General features: G+C 34.1%; 2 protein-coding genes across 14 annotated transcripts in view; both read right to left on the reverse strand.

The window, feature by feature from the left end:
- MetRS-m (Methionyl-tRNA synthetase, mitochondrial) overlaps nucleotides 1-19,436 on the reverse strand; it is a 69,337-nt gene extending 49,901 nt beyond the window's left edge. For both annotated transcript variants that reach the window (XM_017609266.1, XM_017609265.1), the window contains exons 1-5: nucleotides 19,262-19,436; nucleotides 18,911-19,191; nucleotides 18,412-18,834; nucleotides 18,256-18,349; nucleotides 8,160-8,330 (exon numbers count right to left, since the gene is read on the reverse strand). In XM_017609266.1, coding sequence (XP_017464755.1) covers nucleotides 8,160-8,330; nucleotides 18,256-18,349; nucleotides 18,412-18,834; nucleotides 18,911-19,191; nucleotides 19,262-19,364 — 1,072 coding nt within the window. In that variant the 5' untranslated portion in view covers nucleotides 19,365-19,436. The remainder of the gene's footprint in view (nucleotides 1-8,159; nucleotides 8,331-18,255; nucleotides 18,350-18,411; nucleotides 18,835-18,910; nucleotides 19,192-19,261) is intronic.
- Nucleotides 19,437-23,219: 3,783 nt separating this feature from the next.
- The window catches only part of Meltrin (disintegrin and metalloproteinase domain-containing protein meltrin), a 194,333-nt gene continuing 191,021 nt past the window's right edge, over nucleotides 23,220-26,531 (reverse strand). For 11 of the 12 annotated variants that reach the window (XM_017609279.1, XM_017609277.1, XM_017609272.1 and 8 more), the window contains one exon: nucleotides 23,220-26,185. In XM_017609279.1, coding sequence (XP_017464768.1) covers nucleotides 24,163-26,185 — 2,023 coding nt within the window. In that variant the 3' untranslated portion in view covers nucleotides 23,220-24,162. The remainder of the gene's footprint in view (nucleotides 26,186-26,531) is intronic. The other variant, XM_017609280.1, reaches the window with a different exon arrangement.

The raw sequence follows: 26,531 nt of genomic DNA on the forward strand, positions 1-26,531 counted from the left end.
TGTGCACACGATAACTCGAGTAAAAATTAAGATATCTTAACGAAACTTGGTACGTGTACTTCTTTCGGGCGTAGGACGGACCCGGCTTATCATGTAGCGGTAGCTTTCGGAAAGGTGGAAAACATATATTTAATACTTGCGCCGGGTATTTAATGTTCGGCTCCGCCCGAACTTAGACTTTCTTACTTGTTTCTATTACTTCTTAGAAAAAAATATCTTTCAAATTTATAATATTTTTTCTCGTCTTTAAATTATCGAACTGAAAAGTGTAATACGTTTTTTGGCAGGAAATTAGACGCTCTACAAAAAACGTCTCCGATCATTTTTTGATAAACCCACAGGTTTAACGGTTATTGAAATTTAAAATTAAATTTATGTCAATATTACAGTTTTTCTACTATTTTAGGTAAAATAATTAAAATTATTATTAAATATTGCAAATTTTTACAAAAATCGTGCAATTATTAACTTCCTGTTAGAAAAAGTTATTAAAGTCGTTTTTTGGTGAAAAAATTATAAAGCAAACTTTCGAACATAACTCACTAGAATAAAAAGCTTTTAATTAATTGTTCCCCAAAATGGGGGGTTTTTAGTAGATTAAATTTGCAAGACTTATTAAACTTGACAATTTCAATTTTTAAAGGACTTTTTACTAAAATAGGGGTAAACAGTGTAATAATGATATAAATTCAACTTTAAATTTGAATAAAAAAAAATTTATCAGAATCCTTAGACAAAATTCTGGTATGCTTAACCTTCACTTTTATTCTTGTATTTGTCTTTTTCTAAGTGTTATTCTTTAACCTTTTATTAGCAAGTTCTTGTTAGATTATTACCATGTGCATATACACAAGAAGCACTTGTTTCAGCCCCAACCATTTCCGTGTGCAATTTCCGTTGGATTTGCCAATTTCCAAACCAACAAAACCAAACCGTCGCTAAAGGAGTTTCACTTCAAAAAATAATCCTCGAAGGGTACTTGATTGTATTTCAGAGCAGGATTGCTAAAAAAGTTATGTTTGCGGTTTCAACAAAATAAAAAGTACCATAAATTTACAGTGAATTATAAGCTGCAGTTGTATAAATATTCTAGATCAAAACCCCGGATTATTCGATTCCTATCTATAACACAGTTTATTCTATATTCAAAAAATCGCGATTTCAAAAACAATTGGAAAATCCCGGTTAAAACCGGTTTGAAAGAACAGAGGCAATCACCCTAGCATTTACATATGTTCATAAATAAATAGATGTAAATACTTAAAGAATGATTGTGTTTATATGTGTGTACTTTTTATTGAACTGGAATACACAATTGTTTATTTAGATATGTATGTACATAAGTATGAATGTGTGTACGTAGAACAAACCTTTTGTATTGCATACAGCCGAAAATAGGTATGTTAGTCCCGGGATCCCTATATGAGGTCCCAAAAATTCTGGGATTCTTGGCAAATAATCCCGGGATTTTCGGGATTTATAATTTGCACTGATGGCAATAATAGAAACTCATTATACATATAACACCGTGCGATAGTAAATATTACACACAAAAATCAAGATATTCGCAACCCGTGTGCCAAATATAGTAAAGTTGCGTTTTTAGTTTTTCACTCTGACGCTAACAATTCAAAAATGATTAAAAAAATTCAGAGAAATGTGCTTAGAGAAGAGGTATGGGTATCAAAATAAAGAGGAAAAAATTATCATCCCTAGCCGACAATGTCGTTAAGAAGTCGCCGATGCAGAACAATTAAACGCTCGGATTAGTTTGAATTGTAGTATAGTCATGCAATATCAAAGCGAGGGAAAATTATTCGAACTTATCTACAAACATGTATGTACATACATACATTTCGGTGGTATATAGAAAGTTTTAAGTACATTTATATCAAAAGAAAAACTTAATGAAACTATTAATTTGGTATAATTCCTTTTTATCTTTTCACTGGCTTAAACATTTTAGATTCTTTTTTGCGGTATCTGATTTCGATAAAGCGAAGCGCCTTACTTATATTCTTTATCAGTTTATCTGGGCAGTTTATTGATCGTCTATTACCGATGCTGAAGCACAATTATGAAAGAAAATATGCTAGAATGCAGTTAAGGTACATTTCATCGGGTTCGCCTTAACAATTCCCTTTATTACTAAGTTTAATTTTAAAGCTTTTCGTAAAACTATGCTTACTGCCCTCAGTACTACAATTTTTGAGGTGCTGTTGCGTTCGAAATTCGATTTTCTTGCTATTCGGAAACCCTTCTGCCACGATGTTGGTAGCAGTCTGGCATACATACATATATACACAGTAGTTTTACATAGTTGTCTACAACCTCCTGTAAGGCTTTGAGTGCAAACGATCTGTGGCAAATTAGCCTGAAAGATTCACCACCTTATTCTAGAACCCCAATTTTCGTAAAGAAACATGTGCAGCATTGCCAGCTATCAGTTGTTTTTCGAAGATAGCTGAATGAAGGAAAACAAAGTGGAAAGCAATTAAAAAAACACTCATGAAATGCTTATTTATAGTAAAATTGTTCGATTTTACATATTTTGAAAGAAATGGTGGATTCAATTGCATCTGCAATTATAGCAGCGGAGTAAGAGCGGCTGTCAGCTTCTGGTTGAATTGTTGAACCACAAGCCAGAACTACTCCTATGCTTGAAGAAGTGGTTCTCAATCCAGTTAATGCAATAACAGCTTCTTCCAAGCTATTGAAGACATGCACTTCTTTGTTAGGTTACTAAGTAGAATACTCCTTTCTGTGTTGCCGGAGAAGAAGGGCTTCCGTGTGTCAAAGGTATAAACACTTTTTGTGCACATCACTCCGGCTACGCCATCCACAGTATTTTTGCGCAGAACCCACGTCGAAATTTTGCAAAAAAGAGCATAGCGCAAACGGAATTTATTAATAGATATAATAGTGCTCGGAAATTTTGAAACATTTACTTTAAATAAAATGATAAAGTTTTTTGATTCGGATTATGCGTTTGGACACAATAACCGAAAATTATTGTACAAATAACTAAACGGGACCCAAGTTTCTCGATAAGGGGCAACAAAGATTCTGTTTTACTCGTTTATATAAAGCAGTGGATAAAAATATACGTATATGCGAAGGGCAAATTTATCTGTTTAAATGAACACCACTAATATTTACTGCAAATACACATCGATTTACGTATTTTATCTCGCCTCCGACACAGAATTGTTTTCGTACAAAATTACGCAAAAAAGCATACTCCTTCGTTTTTAGGCATGCCATTGTTACGAATTTCGAAAGTTCGAAAATACGATTCGGATTGCAGCATACCATTTCTACGATTCGTAGCAAAATCCGAATACGAGAGAGTTGCAGAATAGGGGTGTCAGTTTTTTCTTACTTAACAATAATAACGAAAAATATTATTTCTCAAAGAATTTTACGGGGCACTATATCTTCTGGTTAGACACAGTTAGAACTATCAATGCCTCTAACACTCCGAATGCTAAAGCCCTGAAGGAATTAATTCGCTGCCAAATCCTGTTGCTTTAGATTTTTCTTCTACGAAGAACACCTTTAAACGCTATTAAATATTTTAGTTAATTTGTTTGTAAGTAGTTACTATTTATTTTTCTTTGTAGTCTGTAAGAAATGTCGCATTTCTAGAATAAATAAATAAATACAAGTAATACAAATGTTTTACAACAGCAAATATAACTGCAAAAAATATAAAAAAATATTAAAACCACAAAATATGATTATTTTTCTGATTAGTTATAAGAGGTGTCGACTGCTTATGTTTCAAATGATCGCGCGACCACTTGAAAGTTAACGCTTACTTGGCAAAATATAAGCATATTTTACGGCTATCTGTTGCTACCAATTCGAGGAAATTCTATTTAAGAAGTTGTAGCATATAATATGCATCAGGGCAAGGATTTATTTGTTTTTAGAAAGTCTGTGTTGCTAAACAATGCATCCTTGGATAAATCTTTTGGGAAATACTTTAATTTTGTGAAAACATAAAAAGCTTTCCGCACAGAAGAAGACAAAAACGAAGACGCTGCATTTAAAATTTCTGCACTATATGTGTATATATAGTATATCTATACCTTTGTAAGGCTCATATATACAACGCATCTTTTCATTATCTGCGGTATTCATCGAGACGCGAAAGCGCTGAATGTTTGCTTGCTGACAAGAGGTACTTCGCCTTGTTCGCGTTCACCTCCAGAGCCATTCCGGTTGGTTCGATATCCAACTTAGAAAAGGCTGAAAAAAACATAGCGTACCCTATTATAAGAGATTATACCCCATTCCCTTCTGCAGTTTTTATTATCTTTTTCAGTATCACTAACCCATGTGGATCCTTAGTCCTAGTTTAGACTTAACTTAATTTACCGTAAGAAATCATCAATGAGTAGTCAACACGTCAACTTAAGGCAGAAGCAGAAATATTTTGTTTTTGTATTTTCTTTTTCAGCTGTTTGACAGTTTGGAGCCTAAAATGCCACTTTTAACTTTTAACTTTTAACTAACCGCCAACACAGTTTCTCATATAACAGGTTGGTCAAAACGTTAAGTTAAGTAAAGTTACGGAAATTAAGTCTGGAGTCTGGACTAACTCAGCTTTTAGTCTTAAACGAAAGAGAGGCAGCTTTAGTGGCGCTACTAGAACTTATTCGGTTTAAGGGTTCACTGAATTTTGCACTGTCTGTTCACCATGAGGTGCGGCTGCAAGCGTGCATATATCTGTCTTGAAGCAAGCGCTACGCTACATAAGGGAGTATTCAAAAATTATCCTTTTTATACCTTTCATGAAATGGTATTACAACTTTGATCCGATGTTTGTAAGTACCTTAGCGGCCACGTAAAAACTAACTCCAATGAAAAGGACTTTACTAACACAATCTGTTGAAAATATACGCAATAAATTTTTACTTCACCCAATATGTTATTCTTTATTCATTAAATCTACAAATGAAAATTTCTTATCTGCGCACGCATGACCCGCTTGACGTGTGTTCTCAAGTCATCCTTTGCATGTAATTATTTATAAAATACTTACATAAGTTAAGGTGATGTAAAAATGCAAAAACCCAAAAACTTTTATTAAAACTTGTGAAAACTAATCAAATTTTCAACTCGAAACTACCGCAATAAAAGTTGAGAAAATGTAGGTATGTATGTATGTATGTATAGAAATAAATATTATAATCACATATACCCACAACAAGCTAACTAACCTAAAGCATGTGTATGTATGTATGTATATATGTACTATGCACACGCATCCACAAATATGTTCATGTATGTAAATTACTACAATAGCATTGTTTTTGTTAGTTGTAAAATCTTTGGGAAATGTGGTTTAGAAATCACAGAGAGACAACAAGATTGGAACGCAGAAAATGTGACGGGTTAAAGTAAGGTCATAAACAATGAAAATGTGTGTGAGATGAAAACTTTTTCTGCAGACGAGTTATACGCAATCGAATTCAACAACCAAAAGTTTAAATTAACTTATGGCTGTTATAACTTAACATAAGGGAAAGCAACAACAGCCACTGATGCGTCTTAAAGCAGTTAGAAGGCTGCAGCATAAATCAGTCAAGGTGTGTAAATTTCTTTGAAAAAAATCCTTAGCGGCTGTTTAGGTAAAAATGTTTCAATAACAATTAACTACAAAAGTATTTTTAAGGTATAGAGAAATTTTCAAGTCAACTTTCTTTCTCTTTAAATAGGAAATTCTTATGACTGTAGCCAGAAGTTTATAAATCACTATTCGCATGGAGTCTACACCTTAAACAAACGCAAGTTTGCTATCTTTTACGTTTACTAAGGCGATTAAATTACCCACATTTACACTTTGTAAACTTTAATAAATCTCCTTAAGCCTTCTAACTACTTGGTCTTAACTTTCATTTGCTTTTAAATAGTTTTTTTTTGCTTGATTTCCGTTTGCAAAAAACCTAACAAAAAGTGGTGATATGAAACAACCTGCTTCACAGCGTTATTGCAGTGGCTGTCGGCAGTGCGGTCACTTACTAAGCTTACGCTTCGCATCATGTATTATTCTTGCTAATTTCTTAGTAACTGTTTAAACTCTGTTGTTTTCCATTTTACTACTTCAAGCACTTTGTCCTGCACATAATGTGCTCTCTTAGCATCGAGCAAAAATACATATGTTCTTAATATGTACAGTGGCGCTCACGTAAATACCACACTTTTACTTTTACAATATTCAATTTTCGTTATCTTTTTATAAAAATATAGTAGACCCTATGACAGAACCCATATATATAAGTCAAAGTTTAAAACTTTGTGAACAGTTCAGGAAAATTTAACAAATTTCATAAAAATGTCATCAACATTTTCAACTTTTTTCAGAATTTTTAGAAACTTTTTGGGTATGTAGCCCATTCAATTTTTTCTCGAGGATGTTGCGCATTTTCTTCCATATAAAGCCTGAACAAAATCTATTTTTAAATGAGAGAAAATACACAACGCCCTCTACAAAAAAATTCTCAAAAATCAACGGGACTTTTGCGAATATTTAAACCTGCGTATTATTATTCTAAAAAATCTAAAAAAAAAGTTGAAAATTGTGATGAAATTTTTTTGAAAATTGTTACGTTTTCCTGAACTGTACACAAAGTTTTAATCTCTGACTTATATGGTTTATGTTATACAATCTGGTATATTTTTATAAAAAAACAAGTAAGAAAGTCTAAGTTCGGGCGGAGCCGAAAATTAAATACCCGGCGCAAGTATTAAATATATGTTTTCCACCTTTCCGAAAGCTACCGCTACATGATAAGCCGGCGTGTATAAATTTTAAGTAAACTAGCGTCCTTAAATTTCAAAATATTGAAATTTCAAGCATTTCTGAAATTTACCGTTATATGAAAAGCGGCCGTAATTTTAGTCCGATTTCAACAATTTTCAATGGTTTACTTTTATGTGGCAAGCACAATAACCATACCGAGTTTGGTACAAATTGCTAGAACGGTTAGCGAGATACATATACGTGATCATAAGTGGGCGGTGCCACGCCCATTTTCCAAAATTTTATCATAAACGTATTTCCTGGCAAAGAATTGTTGCAACCATCATTTTGAATAAATTAGCTTTAATATTTACTGATTTATCGAGGATTTCGTATTTCTCGAAATTACCGTTATATGGGATGTGGGCGTGGTTATTGTCCGATTTTAAAAATTTTCGGCCATTTGGTATGCTGTACCAGGGCCAACAACTGTGCCAAGTTTGGAATAAATTGATGCAGCGGTTACCAAGATATACACATGTAACCATAAGTGGGCGTGGCTACGCCCATTTTCAAAAAAATGTTAATATTCTTATTTTCCGTCTAAAATTTATTATAAATATCAATTTTGAGTGAATTATCTTCAGTAGTTACTAAAATATCGCAGTTTTCGTATTTCTGAAAATTACCGTTATATGGGAAGTAGGCGTGGTTATTGAGCGATTTTAAAAATTTTCGGCCATTTGGTATGTTATGCGAAGGCCAACAACTGTGCCAAGTTTGGAAGAAATTGGTGCAGCGGTTACCAAGATATACACATGTAACCATAAGTGGGCGTGGCTACGCCCATTTTCCAAAAATTTATAATATTCTTATTTTTCGTCTAAAAATTATTGTAAATATCAATTTTGAGTGAATTATCTTCAGTAGTTACTAAAATATCGCAGTTTTCGTATTTCTGGAAATTACCGTTATATGGGAAGTGGGCGTGGTTATTGTCCGATTTCGCCCATTTTCAATACCAACCTACCTTGGATTAAGGGAAACCTACATACCAAATTTCGTTGAGATATCTCAATTTTTGCTCGAGTTATCGTGTACACGGACGGACGGACAGACGGACAGACGGACGGACAGACAGACATGGCTTAATCGATTTCTTTTTTCATCCTGATCATTTATGTATACATTTGTCTATATCTATCTCGATTCGTTTTGCCTGTTACAAACAACCGTTATGTGAACAAAGTTATAATACCCTTGTGCACAAGTGCGCTCGGGTATAAAAAACGAAAAAATGTATCACGTAAAACATTGTGAATATTGTAAAAAAAGAAAAATGTGCTATTTATATGAGCGCCACTGTCTACATACATATATGTATATACGAACTGTTAGTTGTACTTACTGCCATCACTATGCGCTACACCCTCACGCAACAGGAAATACCGCAGACCCTCCATTGTATAAGTTTTGGCAGACGCAACCGGATCCACGACGTTATGCTTACTCTTCGACATTTTCTGTCCATCTACTGTCCAGTGGGAGTGTACAAATAGTTGTTGTGGCGGTTCCAAGCCTGCAAAAGAAGAATAAAAATAAAAAAAATATCGTGAAGTAGAAGACAGAGTAGCTCTGCGAATTAGGTGCTTAAAAAGAGATAAGAAATTTAATAGAGAATAAATAAAAAGGCCGGTTCACATGATTGGTATATTTGTACAAATTAGTAATTGTTTGTGGGGATCTTTTGGTAACTAAAAATTGGCACGGCATTTTCCTTAGCAGTCACAAGATTTGTACAGACATAGAAACTTAGCTCAACAAATTTTATAACTAAATATGTAAGTTCATACAGAGAGCGTTAAAAATAAGTATACCCTGATATTTTGACGATTCTATTTATTTGTGTATATTTACCATAACAATTTTTTCTTTTTAAAAAAAATTTAGTTCATTGGACAGCCATTAAATTTTAGGGCGATTAACTTAACTAACTTATCTATACTTTAAAATAGATAAGTTAACAGCCCTTAGTATAATAAAGTGCACGTTTAAGTCGCTGAGGGCTACAAACCAGCATGCTCAAAATTTCGAATGCCGAACTTCCACTAGGCATTGAAATGACCAAAATGTATGCAATTTAAAAAATGCCATGTGGAAATGAACTTAATGACTATTTTTTTAACTTAATGACATGATTATTTTTTAATGCCCAACTTTGTCATATGTCCAGCATAATGCTGGATTTCTACTAGGCATTAAATGGCAAAAACGACAAATGACAAAGTCGGACATTAAAAAATAATTATGTCATTACATTAAAAAATAGACTTAAAAAAATAGACCATAAGTTCATTTCCACATGGCATTTTTTAATTGGCATTTATCATTTCAATGTCTAGTAGAAATTCAGCATTAGAAATGGAACTGAAAATTTAAAATTTCGATGAAAATTGCTTGCATTTTCTGGAGTTTTGTATGAAATTAAAAAATTAATTTTTGTGGTTTTTTCTGTTGAATAAACTATATCTTTTATAAAAAATAAGAACAATTTTGACTGGAAAGTATAAATGAGTAAAATCGTCAAAACGTCAGGGTATACTTCTTTTTGACGCACACTGTATATGAAACTGTATGTATGATTGAGTTAAATTCTAATATTTTGTTAATCTACATCTACAAAATTTATGTCTACAGTGAAATTCTTTGTTTTATTTTGCAAATTAAACTAAGTTAAAAAGTACAAAATTCAACAAAAGTACAATTTTGGTCTAATGGTGTGCAAGTTTCATCCGGCGTTCGCGTTGGTTTTTGAGAATTTTTCTTTGGAGACTGCAATTTAAAAAAACTGGCGTTAATTTTTTGAAATTTGGTTGTGAGCGGTCTCCCGCATTTTATGTCATAAGAAATTCTTGCTTGTATGGAAAAAGTGCAAAAGCTGTTACCAAAGAAATCTCAGAAATCAACGGGAGTTTTTAGCCGTTTGAAACTTGCACTTCAATTTTTTGGGCTATAAAATGCATACCCAAAAATGTTCTAAAGATTCCGTTTTAAAAATTGGAATTTCGATGAAAATTTGTTGAATGTTTGAGCAACTTTTTTTAAAGAAAAATAACAAAAAAAAATTAACTCCAAACACATTATAAATATCTAAAAAAAAAATCAACACATGGTCACTAGGCATATAACAAATGTTGACGAAAAATTTGGCATACCACCACGTGGTGGCAAATATTGTACAAGTAATGAATATCACTTTTTTAGGTGATTTCGGTTCAAAAACGTTCCGCGCAAAAATGGATTTCTAAAAAAAGTCAGATTTTTTTTTAATTTTTTTTAATATTTTTATTTTTACATTTTTGTCAATTGTTATATGAAATAAGTTTTAAGTTTAAAGTATGTGATGATTTACACAATGGTAAAATGTCTTGCACAATTTTAATTGCACGCTCTGCGCAGATGTTACTTCGCTGAACTTCCTCAATAGCTGATGGTTTATTTACCCAATGTCTGAGAAAACATTCATTTGCTTTTGTGAAGCCGGCCAATGATTTCTGTAGTGTGGCGAAATTATTTTTGTTGAAAGTATGATCGGAAAACCAGATTTCGCTCCAAGCACCGCACACAAACTTACAAATAGGATATAATTGCAAACGATATTCAGGAATAAGTATAAAGGCTAAAAGTGCCAAAATAGCTCTAGAATTCCAACGGGCATTACTGAGTGCTGGTATTGCTTTAAATTTTATGTAGGGAAAACGTTCATTTTTCTCGAAGTATTTAAAAGATTCGACCAATTCATATAAGTATTGCATGTCATTTCGCCATTTAATGCTTTTAACCTTAATACACTCTTTATTTTGTTCATACTCTTTTTTTAGATCATCGTAATTTTCTATTAAATTTGGAATAAAATTGTATGAAATATTGGGCGATGATGTTTTTCCCTCTAAAAGCTCATCCATGACATGTTTTAACATCAAATCTAGCACATGATGTTGACAACCAATATACTGTGGAGCGGGCAATGAAAAGGATTTCAAAAAATTTTGTAGGCGAGTGACAACACCATGGTGTCTGCCAGTATTCACACTGGTTGTATCGCAAATTATCATTTTAATTGATTCCAACAAGTCGAAATCACATAATAATTCTTTTATTCCGTGAAATATCGTCGACGCTTTTCCATCATTCAGAACTAGTACACCTAATTTTACTTCCCTAGAAGCATTTTTCAGTACTACGACCTGATATTCCTTCTTTCCAATTTTTTTCCCGTCAAAATGCAAGCACCAGTTTTCATTTTTAAGAGTGTTTTTCAACAGTTTTTTCTTTTGTTCGGCATTTTTGGTGTAAGCTTTGTAAATTCCAGGTTGGGATGGCGACAATATCTCTACACCAGATTCAGACAACTCTTTACATATTTTTGCGGCCTTTCTAGTGCTAACGTTTGCATTCATAACTAAATTAACAGCTGGATCCATAGGCTTCTTTTTTTGTAATAGGCTGGCAGGTGGTTTGTAGGTAATATCATCATCTGATGACACCTGATCATCGTCCATTATGGTTGGAAGTTTGTAATCATCATCCAACGGCACATTATCGGTTTTAGATATTGAAATGGGGAAATGCTCCGATTCGTCTGATTGTTGCTCTTCGTTGTTTGAAGTTATATCAAAAATTTTATTAAAACTATATTTATTACGGCGTTTTAAAAAGTTTTGGTACGACTTTATTAATCTTTCCACATTTCTTTTAATAGACCTTAAGGTAAGTGTTTTAAAATTGAGTTTCTTCCACAATACTGAAAGTTCACTAACGATAATTTGTGTTATTCTTTTCTTACACTTTATTTCCTTTCCAAGGCTATTAAATCTTCCAATAACAAACTTTTCTTTGGGCTTTTTACATAATTCGAACAATGGAATGTCCACATTTTTTATACATTGTGTTTTGCTAGCTAAATTTTCTTTCCACGTATTACAATACTTTTCAACATTTTTAGCACTTGTCTTAAACATTTTTACACAAACAATATTTAATTATCCCGATAAAAACAGATTTGAAATATTTATTTCAATTTCTAAATTGAATGATAAAACAAATGTGCTTAAGATCACACAACTGAAGTAAAACTTTGTTTCGTCATCTAACGGGAAATCATTCAACTATCGTAATCTTTCTTTTATCATTCTTGCATAGAGAACATTAAATAAAAGAGAAGAAGTATGTAACTACGCTCTCGTCTCGTCAGATGTAAAGACATTGTCGCGCGCACAGCTGTGTTATTATTATTTGACTATGCGAGTTCTTGAATAACTTGCTTTTTCTTTTTTAAATTTTTTAATATTGAATCAAAATTTTCTGAAGAAAAATTAGTTTGGGGTGGGTGGGGCACTTCCCTTAGGTCCATTAAAAGGCGTTTGGAATAATAGGAAGATTATTAGTTAAATAAATATCTATTATTATGAAGAAAAACGTGTACACTGTACAAAACTTTTTTTGTTTTTTTCAGCAGTTCTGATAAAAAAGTAATTTCGTTTTGCGCGGAAACTTTTTTGCAATTTCGCAAAAAAAAAATAATGGGGGTTCATACTTTTTTATGCTCTATTCGACTATGGTATGCCGTTTTTCGTATTTGCAAAAATTGTAAAAAGTTATATGCCTAATGGTCACTTGTTTGAGTGCGTTAAGAAATGAAAGCGACCTAGTTACTGAAAAGTTCCAAAATTTTGTGGGCAGAATCCTTTCACACATTTACAGCAAGCTAAAATTTCACCTTTTCATTCGTATCCTTTGGATACTCCTCTCTTATAAAAGTCCCATTATAAATGCGTTAATAAATGATACCACCATTGAAGCAATATGCAATAATTTTGAAGGAGGGTACCTTAAATCAAGTGTGGATAGGAGAAAAAAAAACTTGCAAAGTAGGGGAAATTGAGACAGAAAAATGTGATAGAGTTGCAAATTTCTGCTGGATAAATGTTTACTAACGAAAACTTGCAGTAAGAAAATCAGCTGATCACAAACATATGTTTGCAAATAAACAAAAGATAATATGGCCTTTTTGAATTATTTTTAGCAAATTTTATTATCAATATAAGCACGACGTTTGTTGAGTTTATTTGTAGTTATTTTACTATGAATCTCCAGTTGTTAAAATGCAGCATGCTGAAATGTTTTTTGCTGAAGTTGCCGGTTTGGTGGATTGATTGTTAAAATGAAAATTTTATAATTTTAAAGGTACATACTACATACATTTGTCGCTATGTATATCTATTATATTTTTCTGGATCAATCATGGGTGTTTGGAGGAGATTCTCCTATTTTTCAATGTGGTATCACAAATAATTTTAGAGAATTAACTTATTAATTCCGATATAATAAAAGATTTTTCTTATCCAAAAGTATTCAATTGTATAAAATGCTAAATCTATGAAAATATACCAAGCAGAAAATAAATTGCCAAATGAACCACCAGTGGCAACTGTGGAAGTGATCAGCTGTTTCGAAGGTGGCAAGTTTTTGCAAATTTGGCAACTGCGTTCACACTTTCACTATATCGCTAGCTTAGAGTAAAAGCTGCTAAGTCCAATTTTAAAAATTTTACAGGAGAGGAAAAAACTTCTTATTCTTATAGCCATTTTCTTCAAGTATTTCGCAAAACTTTATTTAAAAGCAAAGCAAAACTTCATATAATACGAATCTGAGGGATTCGATCTATATTAAAAGATTTCGTACCATTTTGAGCTTATCGGGTTTTCGGTTCCTCTTTTGGACTTAGCGAATTTTCCTTTCATTGAATATAAACGACAATAAATAAAACAAGCACCTTTATCCTTTTCGATACAACGCATTTTTTAATTTCTCTAGCTTCCCGTATCAAAATATTAATTTTCATAATAAGTGGAATTAGCAACTCTTCAATCTGAGCTAGCGATATACGAATATTAAATCAATTTTAAATATAAAATAAAATAATATAAATTTTTATCAGTGCTCTATATATTTTTTGTTTATTTCAATATTTGCGTGTGTAAATTCGTACATCTTAAGGTGTTCTTACACGATATGTATTTGCATGTGTACATGCCACTTTTCACATATGTAAATGTCAAGATATCATGTAAAGGCAAATTATATTTGTTTCTGTACAGAGCAGATGCACGTACATACGAAATAGAAATGTTTCTATAGAATCATCTGGGTTAAATTCATTACGTTTTCAAAGAATGTAATTTTAATAGTTAAATAAAGACTGTGAATTTGACAGACATACGCAATTACAATGCATTGAAAAAGTCACATTTACATATGCAAATACATATCGTGTAAGAACACCTTTACTGAGATGCCTGAGCTTCACTATGGGAAGGCTTTTGCTTTGCCCTTCCATATAAAACTCATAGCTCAGTAAAGTTTGGCTTTTTCTTAAAAAAAACTGTAACATCAATTGTTTATGCAGTTTACTTCTGTTTGACATATAGATCATGGATCCATAGGGCTGGTTTCTCCAACTCAACTTAACTTAGTTTAGCCAATTTTTTAGACCTAGTCAAGAATAAGCTGTGTAAAAAGTAGGCTAACTTTTGACTTAAGTTAAGTTAAGTTGAGTTGGAGAAACCAGCCCATAGTCTTGCCCCTAAATTTCATTTGGCAAGATTCGGCCATCTTGGATTTAAGTTTTTTTGGGTTTTTTGCGATTTGCAAGCTTATTTAGCATTTTTCGTAAAAAACGGTTAAATACAAATATGTAGAGAATTTAATTTCCCACATTTATTATATAGAGGCTTTTTTTTGAATATCATTTCTTATTCTAAAAAAATTACCAAAAACTACGAAAAAATTTACATTTTCACGGTCTCGACATTTTTCGGCAATTTCTGCTGAAAATGCATAGCATATTGAAATTCCAAAGTTGCAGAGAATTTCATACTCCACAACTTTTGTACCTACATCTTATTTTTTACTATACTTAGATCACGACCGGGAACGCGATAAACATAGCGATGCACGGGATGCGCCGTAAAACTCATTTCCACACATTTACTTGCTTTCATTTAAAAAAAGAAACGTTGCCCGTAGATAAGGCCTACTGGGGAAACCATGTAAAAAAAACGCGCGGAAAAAACTCTACCTTAGCGGTGGTGTGGAAATGAGTGTTACGGTGCATCCCGTACATCGATATGTGTATCGCGTTCCCGGCAGTGATCTAAGCTTCGTACAAAAAAAATGTAGGTACAAAAGTTGTGAACAATGAAATTTTCTACAACTTTGGAATTTCAATATGCAATGGATTTTCAACAGAAATTGTCAAAAAATGGCAAAAACAGTGACAACAAAAAATTTTTTCGCAGTTTTTGTAAATTTTTTACAATAAAAACCGCAACTATTTTAAATTTTCTATATAACAACTGTGGGAAATTAAATTCTCTACATATTTTTGCTTAACCATTTTTTACGAAAAATGCAAAATAAGTTTGTAAATCGCGAAAAACCCAAACAAAAACTTAAATCCAAGATGGTGGAATTTTTGCCAAATGAAAAGAAGGTAGTTTCAATAAACAACTTTTTGATTAAAAAGGAGATTTTTGACAATTCCTCAATTGTAAAAAATTCGAAGCGGCGTTGCCCCACTTAAGTTTTTTGGTGGAAGGGATTTTATATCCTAAATTTGGGAGTATAAATAAAATAGTTGTATTAACATTTACCTTTAAAAGTAATTAATATCCTGTCTTGAAGACGTTTAAATTTTACATTAAATTCGATCACTACTTGCCAAAATCTTTATTTTTACATTTATTTACATTAATAAAATTTTAGTGAACATAATTTAAAATTTTTTTAGTGTCTTCACAATGTAGCTACCGACTGTTATAGTTTTCTATGTCGGATACGATTGTTTCTGATATAATTCGATATTGCCATTGTCCATGTCTTTCAAGTAACTTGAAAAAGGAATTTACTTTGGCCCCATTGGCCTCATGACTTTCAGATAAGTGATTATTATCCAATTCTAGTATATTTCGACAATATCGTTGTTTCTTTGCGTAAAAATAAATTTATTTTACTGTTCAATATTGGAGGAAACACAATTATCATCTTATTGAGCATTAGACCTGCAACGGTTTTGGGGTGGGCAGCGGAGACGGAGGGGGGATTCATTGAAAAATTGGGTAAAATTAGCATTTTGACAGAGAAAATGTAAGTCCAAATCCAGCTACGCTGACCACAATATTTTTTACAAAAAGATCCATATTTCAAACCGAATTTATTCATAAATTTTTATCTGAAAATTTGAAATCTTTATTTTAAACTAACGATTAATCGTTTGACCACACGTGTGTGCTAAAATTTTTTGCTTTGGGTTAAGCATTTTGGCACAATGAGAAGTATGCATAAAACCTAAGCAGATGCTTTTTCTTAAAATTTCAGACCTTGTGCTTAATTTGTTCAAATAAATTTAAGTGAAAGATATATTTTAAGAAAAAGCAATTGCACAGTTGTTATGCATACGGCCCAATAACCCAATATTGTTGTGAAAGTAAAATACCTTTTGCTTGTTCAAATTTCGATTCTAAGAACAAAATGTTTGTAAATAAACAAAAAAATAATAACAAAATTTGGAGGATTTTAGATATTGGTTATGGTAGCACGAAATGTCACAATCTACTTAATTGTGAGGTTGTTAATATGGCGACGAAAAAGTGACAATGGAACTACCTTCTTTTTTGTATCATGGGCGAGACTGTGGATCCATGATCTACGTGCCAAATAGAAGTATACTACATCGAAAAATCGCTGTTACAATTTTCTTTTTAATTGTATTGAAAATACATGTGTTCATACAAAGACCCCCAAAACTGAAAATTAATCTATATGTATGCATGTATGTTGCGTTATCATTATTAAATGTTTTTATTTAAATAGCTCAACAAATCCATCCAGATGTCATTTTTCTCATCTTCTTATTTTCATATTTAATTTTTTTTTTCTTTTTACTTTAAAATAAAATATAGTATTCGAAAAAATGTCCTTCACAAAAAAAATCGTTGTACAATTCTTTCCTCGATTGTATGATTTGAATTGTACAATAGTTTTTTTGAAAAATTTGGACTTGTTAATTTTTCACCATTAATTTCAATAATTTTCGAGTTGAAATGCTCCAAAATATTCAAAAACTCATTACCTTTCCTTTCGCGGCACTGCACTTTTGGAATCAAAATGTTGAGAACATACATACGGATATTTTAAAAGGCTTTCCTCGCTCACACTCCAGACCTCTAGCCATTTTTGCCTCACAAAAGGAAGCGCTGGAAATTGAAGAAATTTTATACCGTTCTCCTTGAGTGGTATCTGGTATTTTTGCAGCTTCCAAATGCGCAACTCACTTTTCTTTTTATTATTTTTAAAAAATTATTTTATTTTTTCCTTTGTCGATCAAATTCCTTTCAGAAAAAAAAATTTTACATGATGTTCAATCTGGTAGCTTGATTTTGATGAAAATGTCATAATCTCAGCAAAAGACAAATGGCTAACATGGCTGCTAATGTCATTAAGTGAAACGGCCGACGAATTGAGAATGAATTTACCTTGTAATGTTTTTATCGTGGTTTTCATCATGGAGAAAGCGAAGGAAATTTTTTAAGAACTACGTACTGCTTAAGAAAATTTGGCTCAATAAATTTTTCTTGACCATTTCTTGAGCTTTTTTTATTCGTCGAACTAAATAAATGTTTACAAATAAAAACATAAAAACAGATTTAGTTTTTATTAGCCCGTAACTTCAATTGCATTTCTGCTTGGATACAAAAATTTGAAACCAATGATTCGTCTCTACGGGAAGGCATTGGTGTTATTGAAGAGATTTACATAATTTATCGCAGGTGGAGAATAACGAATATTAATTTTTTTTTTTTATTTATACGACCAACGCAGATCTTCATTATTTGAGAATATCATGCAACACTTGTATGTCCATAAGAAATTTTTAATCCTTCGATGCGACTTAAAATTGTGTCCGATTCCACCAATAAATTTGCAGATAACTCTTAAACTGATAATTTGATTGCAAAACATTGTATAACCAAGTTCATAGGGATTTCAATGACCTTTAATCTGGTGGAGAATTTTCTGCGCTGCGATAACGGGATATTTTTGGAAAAAAATTGAAAATGCTGTTTTCTCAATTTGAAAAAAGCCATAATTTCTCAAATTCTTAAAACCTATTCTACTATTTTTATTTTGGACCTCATATTCAGATTCTGTGAGTTATTTCACATAGCAAATGACTATAAAATTCAGAATTTTCAACTATGTATTTTGTTAAAAACTTTTTTCCCTGAAAGCATATGGTTTTCTAAATTTTCAAATACAACGCGCAAGTACTTAGAGTTATCATATTCGAATAAAATTTTGTACAGCTAACGAACGGTCTAATGTACATATAATATATAAAAAGAAAATAATGAAGTTAAAAAGTTCGAAATTTTGGACCATACCTGCAGCAATAAGAAATGCAGGCCAATAAATGCCATGGAACTTCAAAATATCTTTTCCGATTACTTGTACGTTTGGTGGCCAAAATTTGCGATACTAAAAGAGAAAATTTGGACAATTAGCAATGGTCATTAAGCGAGCAAGAAATTTTCGCCTACTTTTTTATCTGGATAACCCGCTGATGTAAGATAATTTATTAGCGCATCTAACCATACATAGACAGTTTGTGTTTCATCGTCGGGTACGGGGATAGCCCAATGTACACGATTCGCAGGACGCGAAACCGAAACATCTGGTAGGGATTCACTTAACATGTCCAAGAGTATTTTTTCAAACTTTTTTGGACGTACATGACCACCTTTTTTAACCCAATATATGACATTTTCTTGTATCTCTGACAAACGGAACATATAATTTGTCTCCTCAGTCCATTCAACAGGATGACCCGACTCGAGCGAGAAACGAGCACCCGTTGCTGTGTCTAACCGCAATTGAGAATCGGTAAGAAAAGTCTCATCCGAAACGCAATACCAACCACTGTATGCGGCTGAATAAATGTGGCCAAGCTTGTGTAAAGTTCGCTGCAAGCGCACAATTTTAAGAAAAAAAGAATAGCTTTGCATATTTAGAAAGCGATATTACATACATACAATTTACCCAAAACTGCGCAACCGCCTGCTTATGCCGCTGCTCGGTGGTACGTATGAAATCCGTATTAGCTATACCAACTTCTTTGAAAACTTGCCGATAACGTCCAGAGATTTCATCACAATATTGGGCAACTGGTACACTTTGCGCTGCCGCTGCTTGCTGAATTTTTGTGCCATGTTCGTCGGTTCCTGTGCAAAGATGCACCTGCGTTTGAGGCTGTCGCAAACGTTGATATCGAGACAGAGCATCTGCTATTACAGCCGAATAAAGGTGTCCAATATGTGGGGCTGTTGTTAAATAATAGTCATTTGTGAATTGGATGTACATACATATAGGCAGAAGATAGCCGCTACTTACCGGCATTGACGTAGAAAATTGGAGTAGTAGCATAGAAAGTGCCGCTGGCTTGCACACAGTAGCGCCTCAAAGAACTTAAATTATTTATTACCATGACATTCATTAAAAATTCGCATTTGATTAAAAATTAGTTAAAATCGTACCGCAGTATGAAGATGAAATGCTTTGACAGCTGCGAAACAGCTGTTTTTATTTATGTTTAGCTCAGGCACAAACCTTGAGGAAACACCACAGGGTTGCATGCGCACGTACTAAAATTAATAAAAAAATCAATTCCGAGAAAAAAAGTTTTAAACAAAAGTTACGAAAAAATATACATCCGGTCAGTTTAAACCACTTCCGGTCGAACCCGGTTGTCGGTAATACCACCAAAAGATAGAGCATCCCCTACTTGGTGATGCATGTTTTCTGTTTTTCCATAAAAAACATTTTTGTATGTTTTAGAAGTCCCTTAGGGGTTGAAAAAGCCACTTCCGAGAAAAAAGTTTCAAACAAAAGTTAAGAATTTGTATCCTCAGAATCTGAACCAGTAGAAAAATATGTACATATGTCAAATTAAAAAAATATATATTTCCGGTCAGTTTAACCCACTTCCGGTCGAATTCGGAAGTCAGTAATACCACCACAAAGATAGAGTATTCCTGATTTGGTAGGTAATATTTTAACGTTTATCAATAAAAAAAAAACATTACCATCCATTTTAGAGGGAGTGGACGGTTGGTCTAGGACAGCCTTTTGCACTTAGGAGCCGGTGTGGCACATTTATGTCGGTGCTAGATGAGGGATGACATCAAGAGTCAGCAATGAAGGGTGAAGAAGACCGCCATAAAATGTCTTGTACTCCGACTCTCATTACTAATATATGCATATGATGCTTTTAACGAATTTTTTTACCCTCTTGCGTAGCACTTGCGGGCTCTTTGACTGCTTTAAGAGCCAAAAATGTGCCCATCCTTGGCCTAGGACGCCCCGTATAAATCCCATTCGATAAAAATATTAAATTTAAAAACAAAAAAAAATCCCAATCTCTTTTCCAATATTATTACCTTAGGGGGTTGTGAACGTTCAAAGGGTTGAAGATATGTACGTTTTGAAATTATTTTGCTGCAACGTCCATTCTTGCCTTAGCACGTGATTTTTTATGTTTTGAGTATACTGTTTACCTAATGAACGGCTAATCAAATGTCTTTAACCTCTCTTGATGCGTTTTCTTCCTGTTGTCGTTTTTAATGAGACAGAAAAAAGAGCAGAAATCTCATGAAACACTTTTCAAGCAGCAATCCTTAGTTGTTCTTCTTGTGCTTTCCATTTAAAAAGTTTCCAAGTTTTAATAAACTTAGCTAAATTTCTTTTTTATGTCGTTAAAATTTGTTCTTGAATTCTTGACAGCTGGTTCTGTCAGAAAAATGTGTTTGCTTGCTCTAAGGTACTCCACCAAAAAAGCTCTTGCAATCACCCTAGTGCTTTCAGTTACCCTAGTCCACTTATCGCAGGATCATTAAACAAAAAGTAGATTAATTTAGAGCAAGAAAAATCCTCATGAAACAGAATTTTTTGAGGTCTCTTAACCTGACGTAAACCTAGAACAGCACATTAAACACAACTATTAAGAGCGATGGTGAAGAGTCACCGGTGGACCCATTTCAAGTGTTTATGGGTTTGATGAAAATTAAATTTAAGTTGAAACCCAGAAGAAAAAAGATATACTTTTTTGGGCCTCCTCTTGAAGAATTCTTAGGTTTTTATGAGAAAATAAAAAACTAAATGTTTGTACATTAATTTTATGAAAAAGTAGTTTATTTGTGTCATCACTTTTAGAATTATAATTTACATTTTAACTCCCTATAAATATTTTTTATATATATGTAGCATATATATTTTCTTTGTCGTTTTAACTAATTTATTTATTTTCTTTATTCAGTATAACACAATTCATAACTTTAAGCCTAATAGTATGTAGTTGTAATCATATTTATACTGATGTGTGTACCTTTTCGCACTCACAATCAAAAGTAGAATTTTCAGCACACTCAGACTGACGGTTAAATACTAGAAAAATACATTGAGAGATGTGTGTTCTTTTATTTTTGATAAAGTTGCATATATGCAAGTGTGTATGTATGCATTTTTCATTAACTTTTGGAATTGCTGACGAGGCGCAAAGGTTCTTGCAAATTTATATACAGACAGGTTCTGCAATTCACTTCCGAGTGAATTTCAACCCCATTTACATATTAGAAATAATGGAGTGCATTTTTTGTTATAATTTTATTTATTTTTAATAACTGAGTGGGAGAAAGGATAACTCGAAAATATTTTTCAGACAAATTTCGACTGTACGTAAAAATTTCGAGACGTTTTACAGTTAATGGAATACCTCTAGGATGTTCAACACTTTTTTTTTAATTTTTGGTGTTGAGCTTGACAAAGCGGTTTGAGTCATTCGAAGCAAACACACACAATTGACAATTAAATTGCGAATATTTCTATTTACTAGTTACAACAAACTTGCATTACAGCTTGCTAATAAAATTTATTGATTTTAAATAATTAACTTAAAGTTTTTTCGTTTTAATTCAGTATACATATCGTAGTTTAAAGTAACTGACATTTTTTTCCAAAATTTGGATTTGCTCACACAAGCTTTTGGCTCAAGCCTTATCCATTCGTCTTGAAATATATTAGCCAGAAATGCTAAACGACGATATGTATGCATGTATATATTATGTATGTATATACTTATACCATTCATCGTCTCACTTATATTTATAGCAGCTAAAGAAATCTCAGTGCACTTGTTGATTTCTTTGGCTTCGTTTTTTACACTTAGGAGAATGAATTTAAAATAATGTCGAATAAAATAAATATCTTTCAGAAGGTAATACGGAGCCCTGCAAAACAGTCAAATTTCTTTTTAAAGTCTTTCTCAAGAAAAATTAAGAAATAAACTGTTAAGCTTAAAGGTTATTTTATAAAATGCTTATTGGTGAAAAGCTGCCAAATTTATTTGTCATTTTTATAAGGGCAGGCAGTGTTTTTGAATACTAATACACAAAATAATAAAATTTAAGATGGCTCGTAAGGGTATTTGAGCACCACTATCATTACAAATAAAATTTAATGGCGGATATGGAAAATAATGGTTACGAAATAATCTTACGAATAGTTTCAGCTGATCAAGTAATATTTATAAAACAAAGCTTTTTGAAGCAAAAAACTTTTTAAAAGTCTTTACAATTTGAGATTAGCTAATGGTTGTTCTAATAGCGGTCACCCTCGTCAGGCAATGGCAACCCCCCGAATGTATGTCTGCCATGATGCCATGAAAAAAGCCATTCGACGTTCTGAGACGGCGTAAAACTCTATTGAAATTTTATCAGTCAATTTTATAAGCTTTAGATATTAATCCCGAGAGTCTAAAATTGAAGCGCTTTCGAAATATGTATATACATACAATTTTTTTAATATTTTTCAGCTTTTTTTGGAATTTGAAAAATTTACCTAGTTCGAGAACCAAATTGTATTCTTAAAAATAACTGCTTTTGGAAAATTTTATTCTTAAAATAACTGCTTTTGGAAAATTAATATAAAAAGTCGTAAAAGTTTGTTCCTAACTAGGGGAAAAAATTGTCAATGTTGGTTATGAGCGCAGCTTTCGAATGTGTAAGAAAATTTATAAAATTTATGCACTTTTAAAATTTTAATTTCGACAGGTTCATTTGATGCTTAACATATATGCAGGAATTATATATCAAAATCAAAAGATTTTCAGTATTATTATTTAGGTAATTAATGGTTATGAAAACTAAAATTTGAATTTTTAATTCTAGCATTTAAAAAAAGTAATTTGTCATTAAAAACAAAATAAGCCCGAAAATGTTTCATCGGTTTTTAACGTTCTTACCGGGATTCTTATTCCGTTTTTTGAAGCTTTCACCGTTTTAAGAGCTTATATTTCTTTTTTTGTTGGTTTTTTAAGCATGCCAATATAGGTTTACAGCTGTCGTACTAGTAGTAGTCCAATATGTCTTGATTCTAAAGCGGTGATGGGCACCGCCTTACCCGCGGGCAAAACTCTTTTGAGCTTTTACTCCACAGACAGTGCCCGTCAATGATCTAAAGCAACTAATCGCCGTTATTTTCACAAAGACCGCACAAAAGTTTCTCTCAAAAATAGAAGTTACAAAATAATACGGGTATTCACCACATTGAGCAAGGGACCTGGCAATCGGGCAAATGAGCTTATTAGATCAAACCAACGAATGTGGTGGGAACCCCTAAAGATTTTGTTTCCACCAGAGTTGTATGAATAAAATTATTGCCACTGAATTCATATTCTGCATACATTGAGATACTTGAAAATTAAAATACCTATACTTTACAAACAAATACATGCACACATTTAACTTAATTTTAAATAAATGTACAGAGCTTAAAATTACGATTTTCATAAACTACAACGCACAAGCTGAAAGTAAAAAAAATGCATTTTACAAAAACTGAATTGAATATTAGGATTATACACAGTCTACTATCTTTAGGCGCACAATATTCGTACAATTTACATACAACTACAATGGTTTCGTTCGACGTTAGAATATGCCAAGGAATGAATATCACTTTTGAATTGAATTAGTTTTTTTCGTCTAATAATTTTTCTGCTTAATTACATATGTATGTACATACATACGCATGTACATATGTATATCCCCCGAATTTCCATAGTAAACTTATCTCTTTCCATACACAAATAAATTTCATTACAATATAAATTACAATATCGCTTTATGCCATGCCTAGCCTATGTTGCCTTTAAACGGCCTTTTTGTGGTCTTATGCCAATTAGGCGCTACCTCTTCTTTTTCATAGAAGAGCGGCGCCGAAATTCAATAAGCGTGCTCTTACTTTTTCGTATTTGCTGTCGCGCCTTTTTCAAAACGTTGCGTCAGCGACGCTATATTCCCTGATTTGACGGTGGGCGCGGTGCGTGGCGTACCTGTAGCCGCTAAACGTGCGGCAGCTGCTGTGCCGCCGCCAACACTCGGCGCGGGTGTTACTTTCTTTTGGCTGTTGAACGAGGGCTTCGCTGAAAGCGGTTTTGGTTTTGTGATGGTAGCGGACGGCAGTGCTGTACTATTACTGCTACTTGTGGCTGTGGCGGCAGCACGCGTTGTCGCTGTTGAGTTTGCGGCGACAGCCGTTTTATTGAAGGCTTTGTTTCTCGATGTCACAGAGTTTGTGCTTGTGGTGCTGTTGTTGCCACCGAGGCGGTTGGGCGCAGCTGTTGTGGCTTTGTTAGAGGTGACAATTGCTGTCGCCGCTGCTGCTGAAGTTGTAGGCTTGAAACTTGAGAACGCTGTGCTGGGAGAGAGATCAGCGCGTGTGGGCGCTACGCGCGCCACTGGAGCATTCACTGGCGTCGGGCGCAAGTAAGTAGGCACTGTTTGTGCTGATGCTGCCGTTGTGCTCGCAAGCGCTTTCGGCGCTTCCGCAACTGCATTGCAATCCGGATTCGCGCTTGTGGCGACTGTGGACTTTGGTTTGGTTTTCAAATCCGCTGTGGTATTTTTCACCTCCTCCGTGGACAGCGGTTTGTTTTTCACTAGCGTTGATGCAGTGTAGATGGAATCGCCATTGCGCTTTTCAATCTCGTTCACAATCTCGCCCAGCAAACCCAAATCACTGCTTTCGTTGACGAAATCGCTGCGCTTAAGCGTTTGCGCTGCTGGGGGTATTTCATCTATTACTGAATAAATATTGTCTGTTGAAGTGGGTGAGTCTGCTTCGTTCGACTCACCTACTGTGGTCAGAGGATGTTCGACGAACTCGCAATCGTCATATGCATTCTCCACACTAGACTTGGCAGTGGCAACTGGCAGCGCATAGCCAGAAGAAGTCGTCGAATTAGTTTTCTTTAGGGGTGGAGGGCGTGGAGGCGGGCTTTTGGGGCGTGAAGCCGCGGCGGCTGCCGCCACACTCTTTGGACGCGCCGTACCTGGTGCATAACGCATCGACCCGAACGTCTGCACGTTGGTTTTCTTAGTGGGCGAACGCATAGATTGCGCACGTTTTACTAGAGTTTTCGTTTCCTCCTCTTTGGGTGTGGTCTCAGAATCCGAATTAGATGACTCTCCTTGCGGAGCAACAGGCATCGGTGCCGATATCTCGATATTCTTCAACTTCTCGCGATCAATGTAGGTTTTCTCTTTTAACGGCGGTTTCTCCTCCTTTTTCAAAAACGATGCTATGCGTCGAATGGTTCCATCACGCTTTATATTCAATTTCGGATCTGCATGCATAGGCACAGGTGGCGGCGGGGCGGGACGCGGCAAAGAGCCGGATTGACCGGCATGCATGGGAGGCGGTAGCGGTGCGGCACGCGTTGGTGACATCTCACCGCTCGACTGTTTAAGTGGCAGCGTCAACGTAGAGGTCTCCAGCACCGGCATCGAAATGATCGGGCGCGCATTCGAGCCGGGATTGGGTGGCGGTAAAGCTGGTGCATTTGCAATACCCACGGGTGGTGGTGGCGCCCAGCGATTAGGTTGAGCTACATCCACCGAGTTGCCTTTTACCAGTGGCGGTGGTGGCGCGGAGCGTTGTGGTACACCGCCATTCATGGCCGTTGTGTCCTGCACAGTGGGCTGTACGTAAGCGATATTAGGACCATTGAAATTGTTAGTGGGCGAAGTTGTATCATTAAGCGGACGAAGTGTGAAGCCCTTAAACTTGCCGAACATGCCATTGCCAACGGAGTTGTCATTCGAGTCGCTGGGGGACTTGAGCAGCGCGGAGTTCATGTCATCAGTACTGCTGGGAGTTGACTTCGGCAGGCTGTGCGCGCCAACGCCACCACTGCCTCCACCACCAAGTGGACCATGGTCGGGACGAGTGGGAGGTTGTTTTGTGCCGGCAGCCTTGATGCTGGAAAAGAGGGAGATAGAGCGGAAGAGGATGATGAGAAAAATGAATAGTAAATCTATGGAGAAGTAGAATAGTTATTAATTGGGATAAACATGATGAAACATGATCATTTGTAAATAAGGCGCACTTGGAGTAATGCAAATTGTCGTTATGTGTTTACAGTGTATTGTATTTTTTTTAACTTTATTAGTAGGCATTTGTTTTTGAACATGCAAATTAGTATTAAGTTTGTTGTTTTTTGCTAGAAACAATTTATTAATTATTTATTATTAGTTGGACTGTTAATAAAAGTAAATATTGAAAAAATAAAAAAGTTTTCACATACCGCTGCCAACTGTAAAATTCT

The sequence above is a fragment of the Rhagoletis zephyria genome, unplaced genomic scaffold (genome assembly GCF_001687245.7).
Source record: "Rhagoletis zephyria isolate East Lansing unplaced genomic scaffold, Rhagoletis_zephyria_1.1 Rzeph_scaffold_00208, whole genome shotgun sequence".
Lineage (NCBI taxonomy): Eukaryota > Metazoa > Arthropoda > Insecta > Diptera > Tephritidae > Rhagoletis > Rhagoletis zephyria.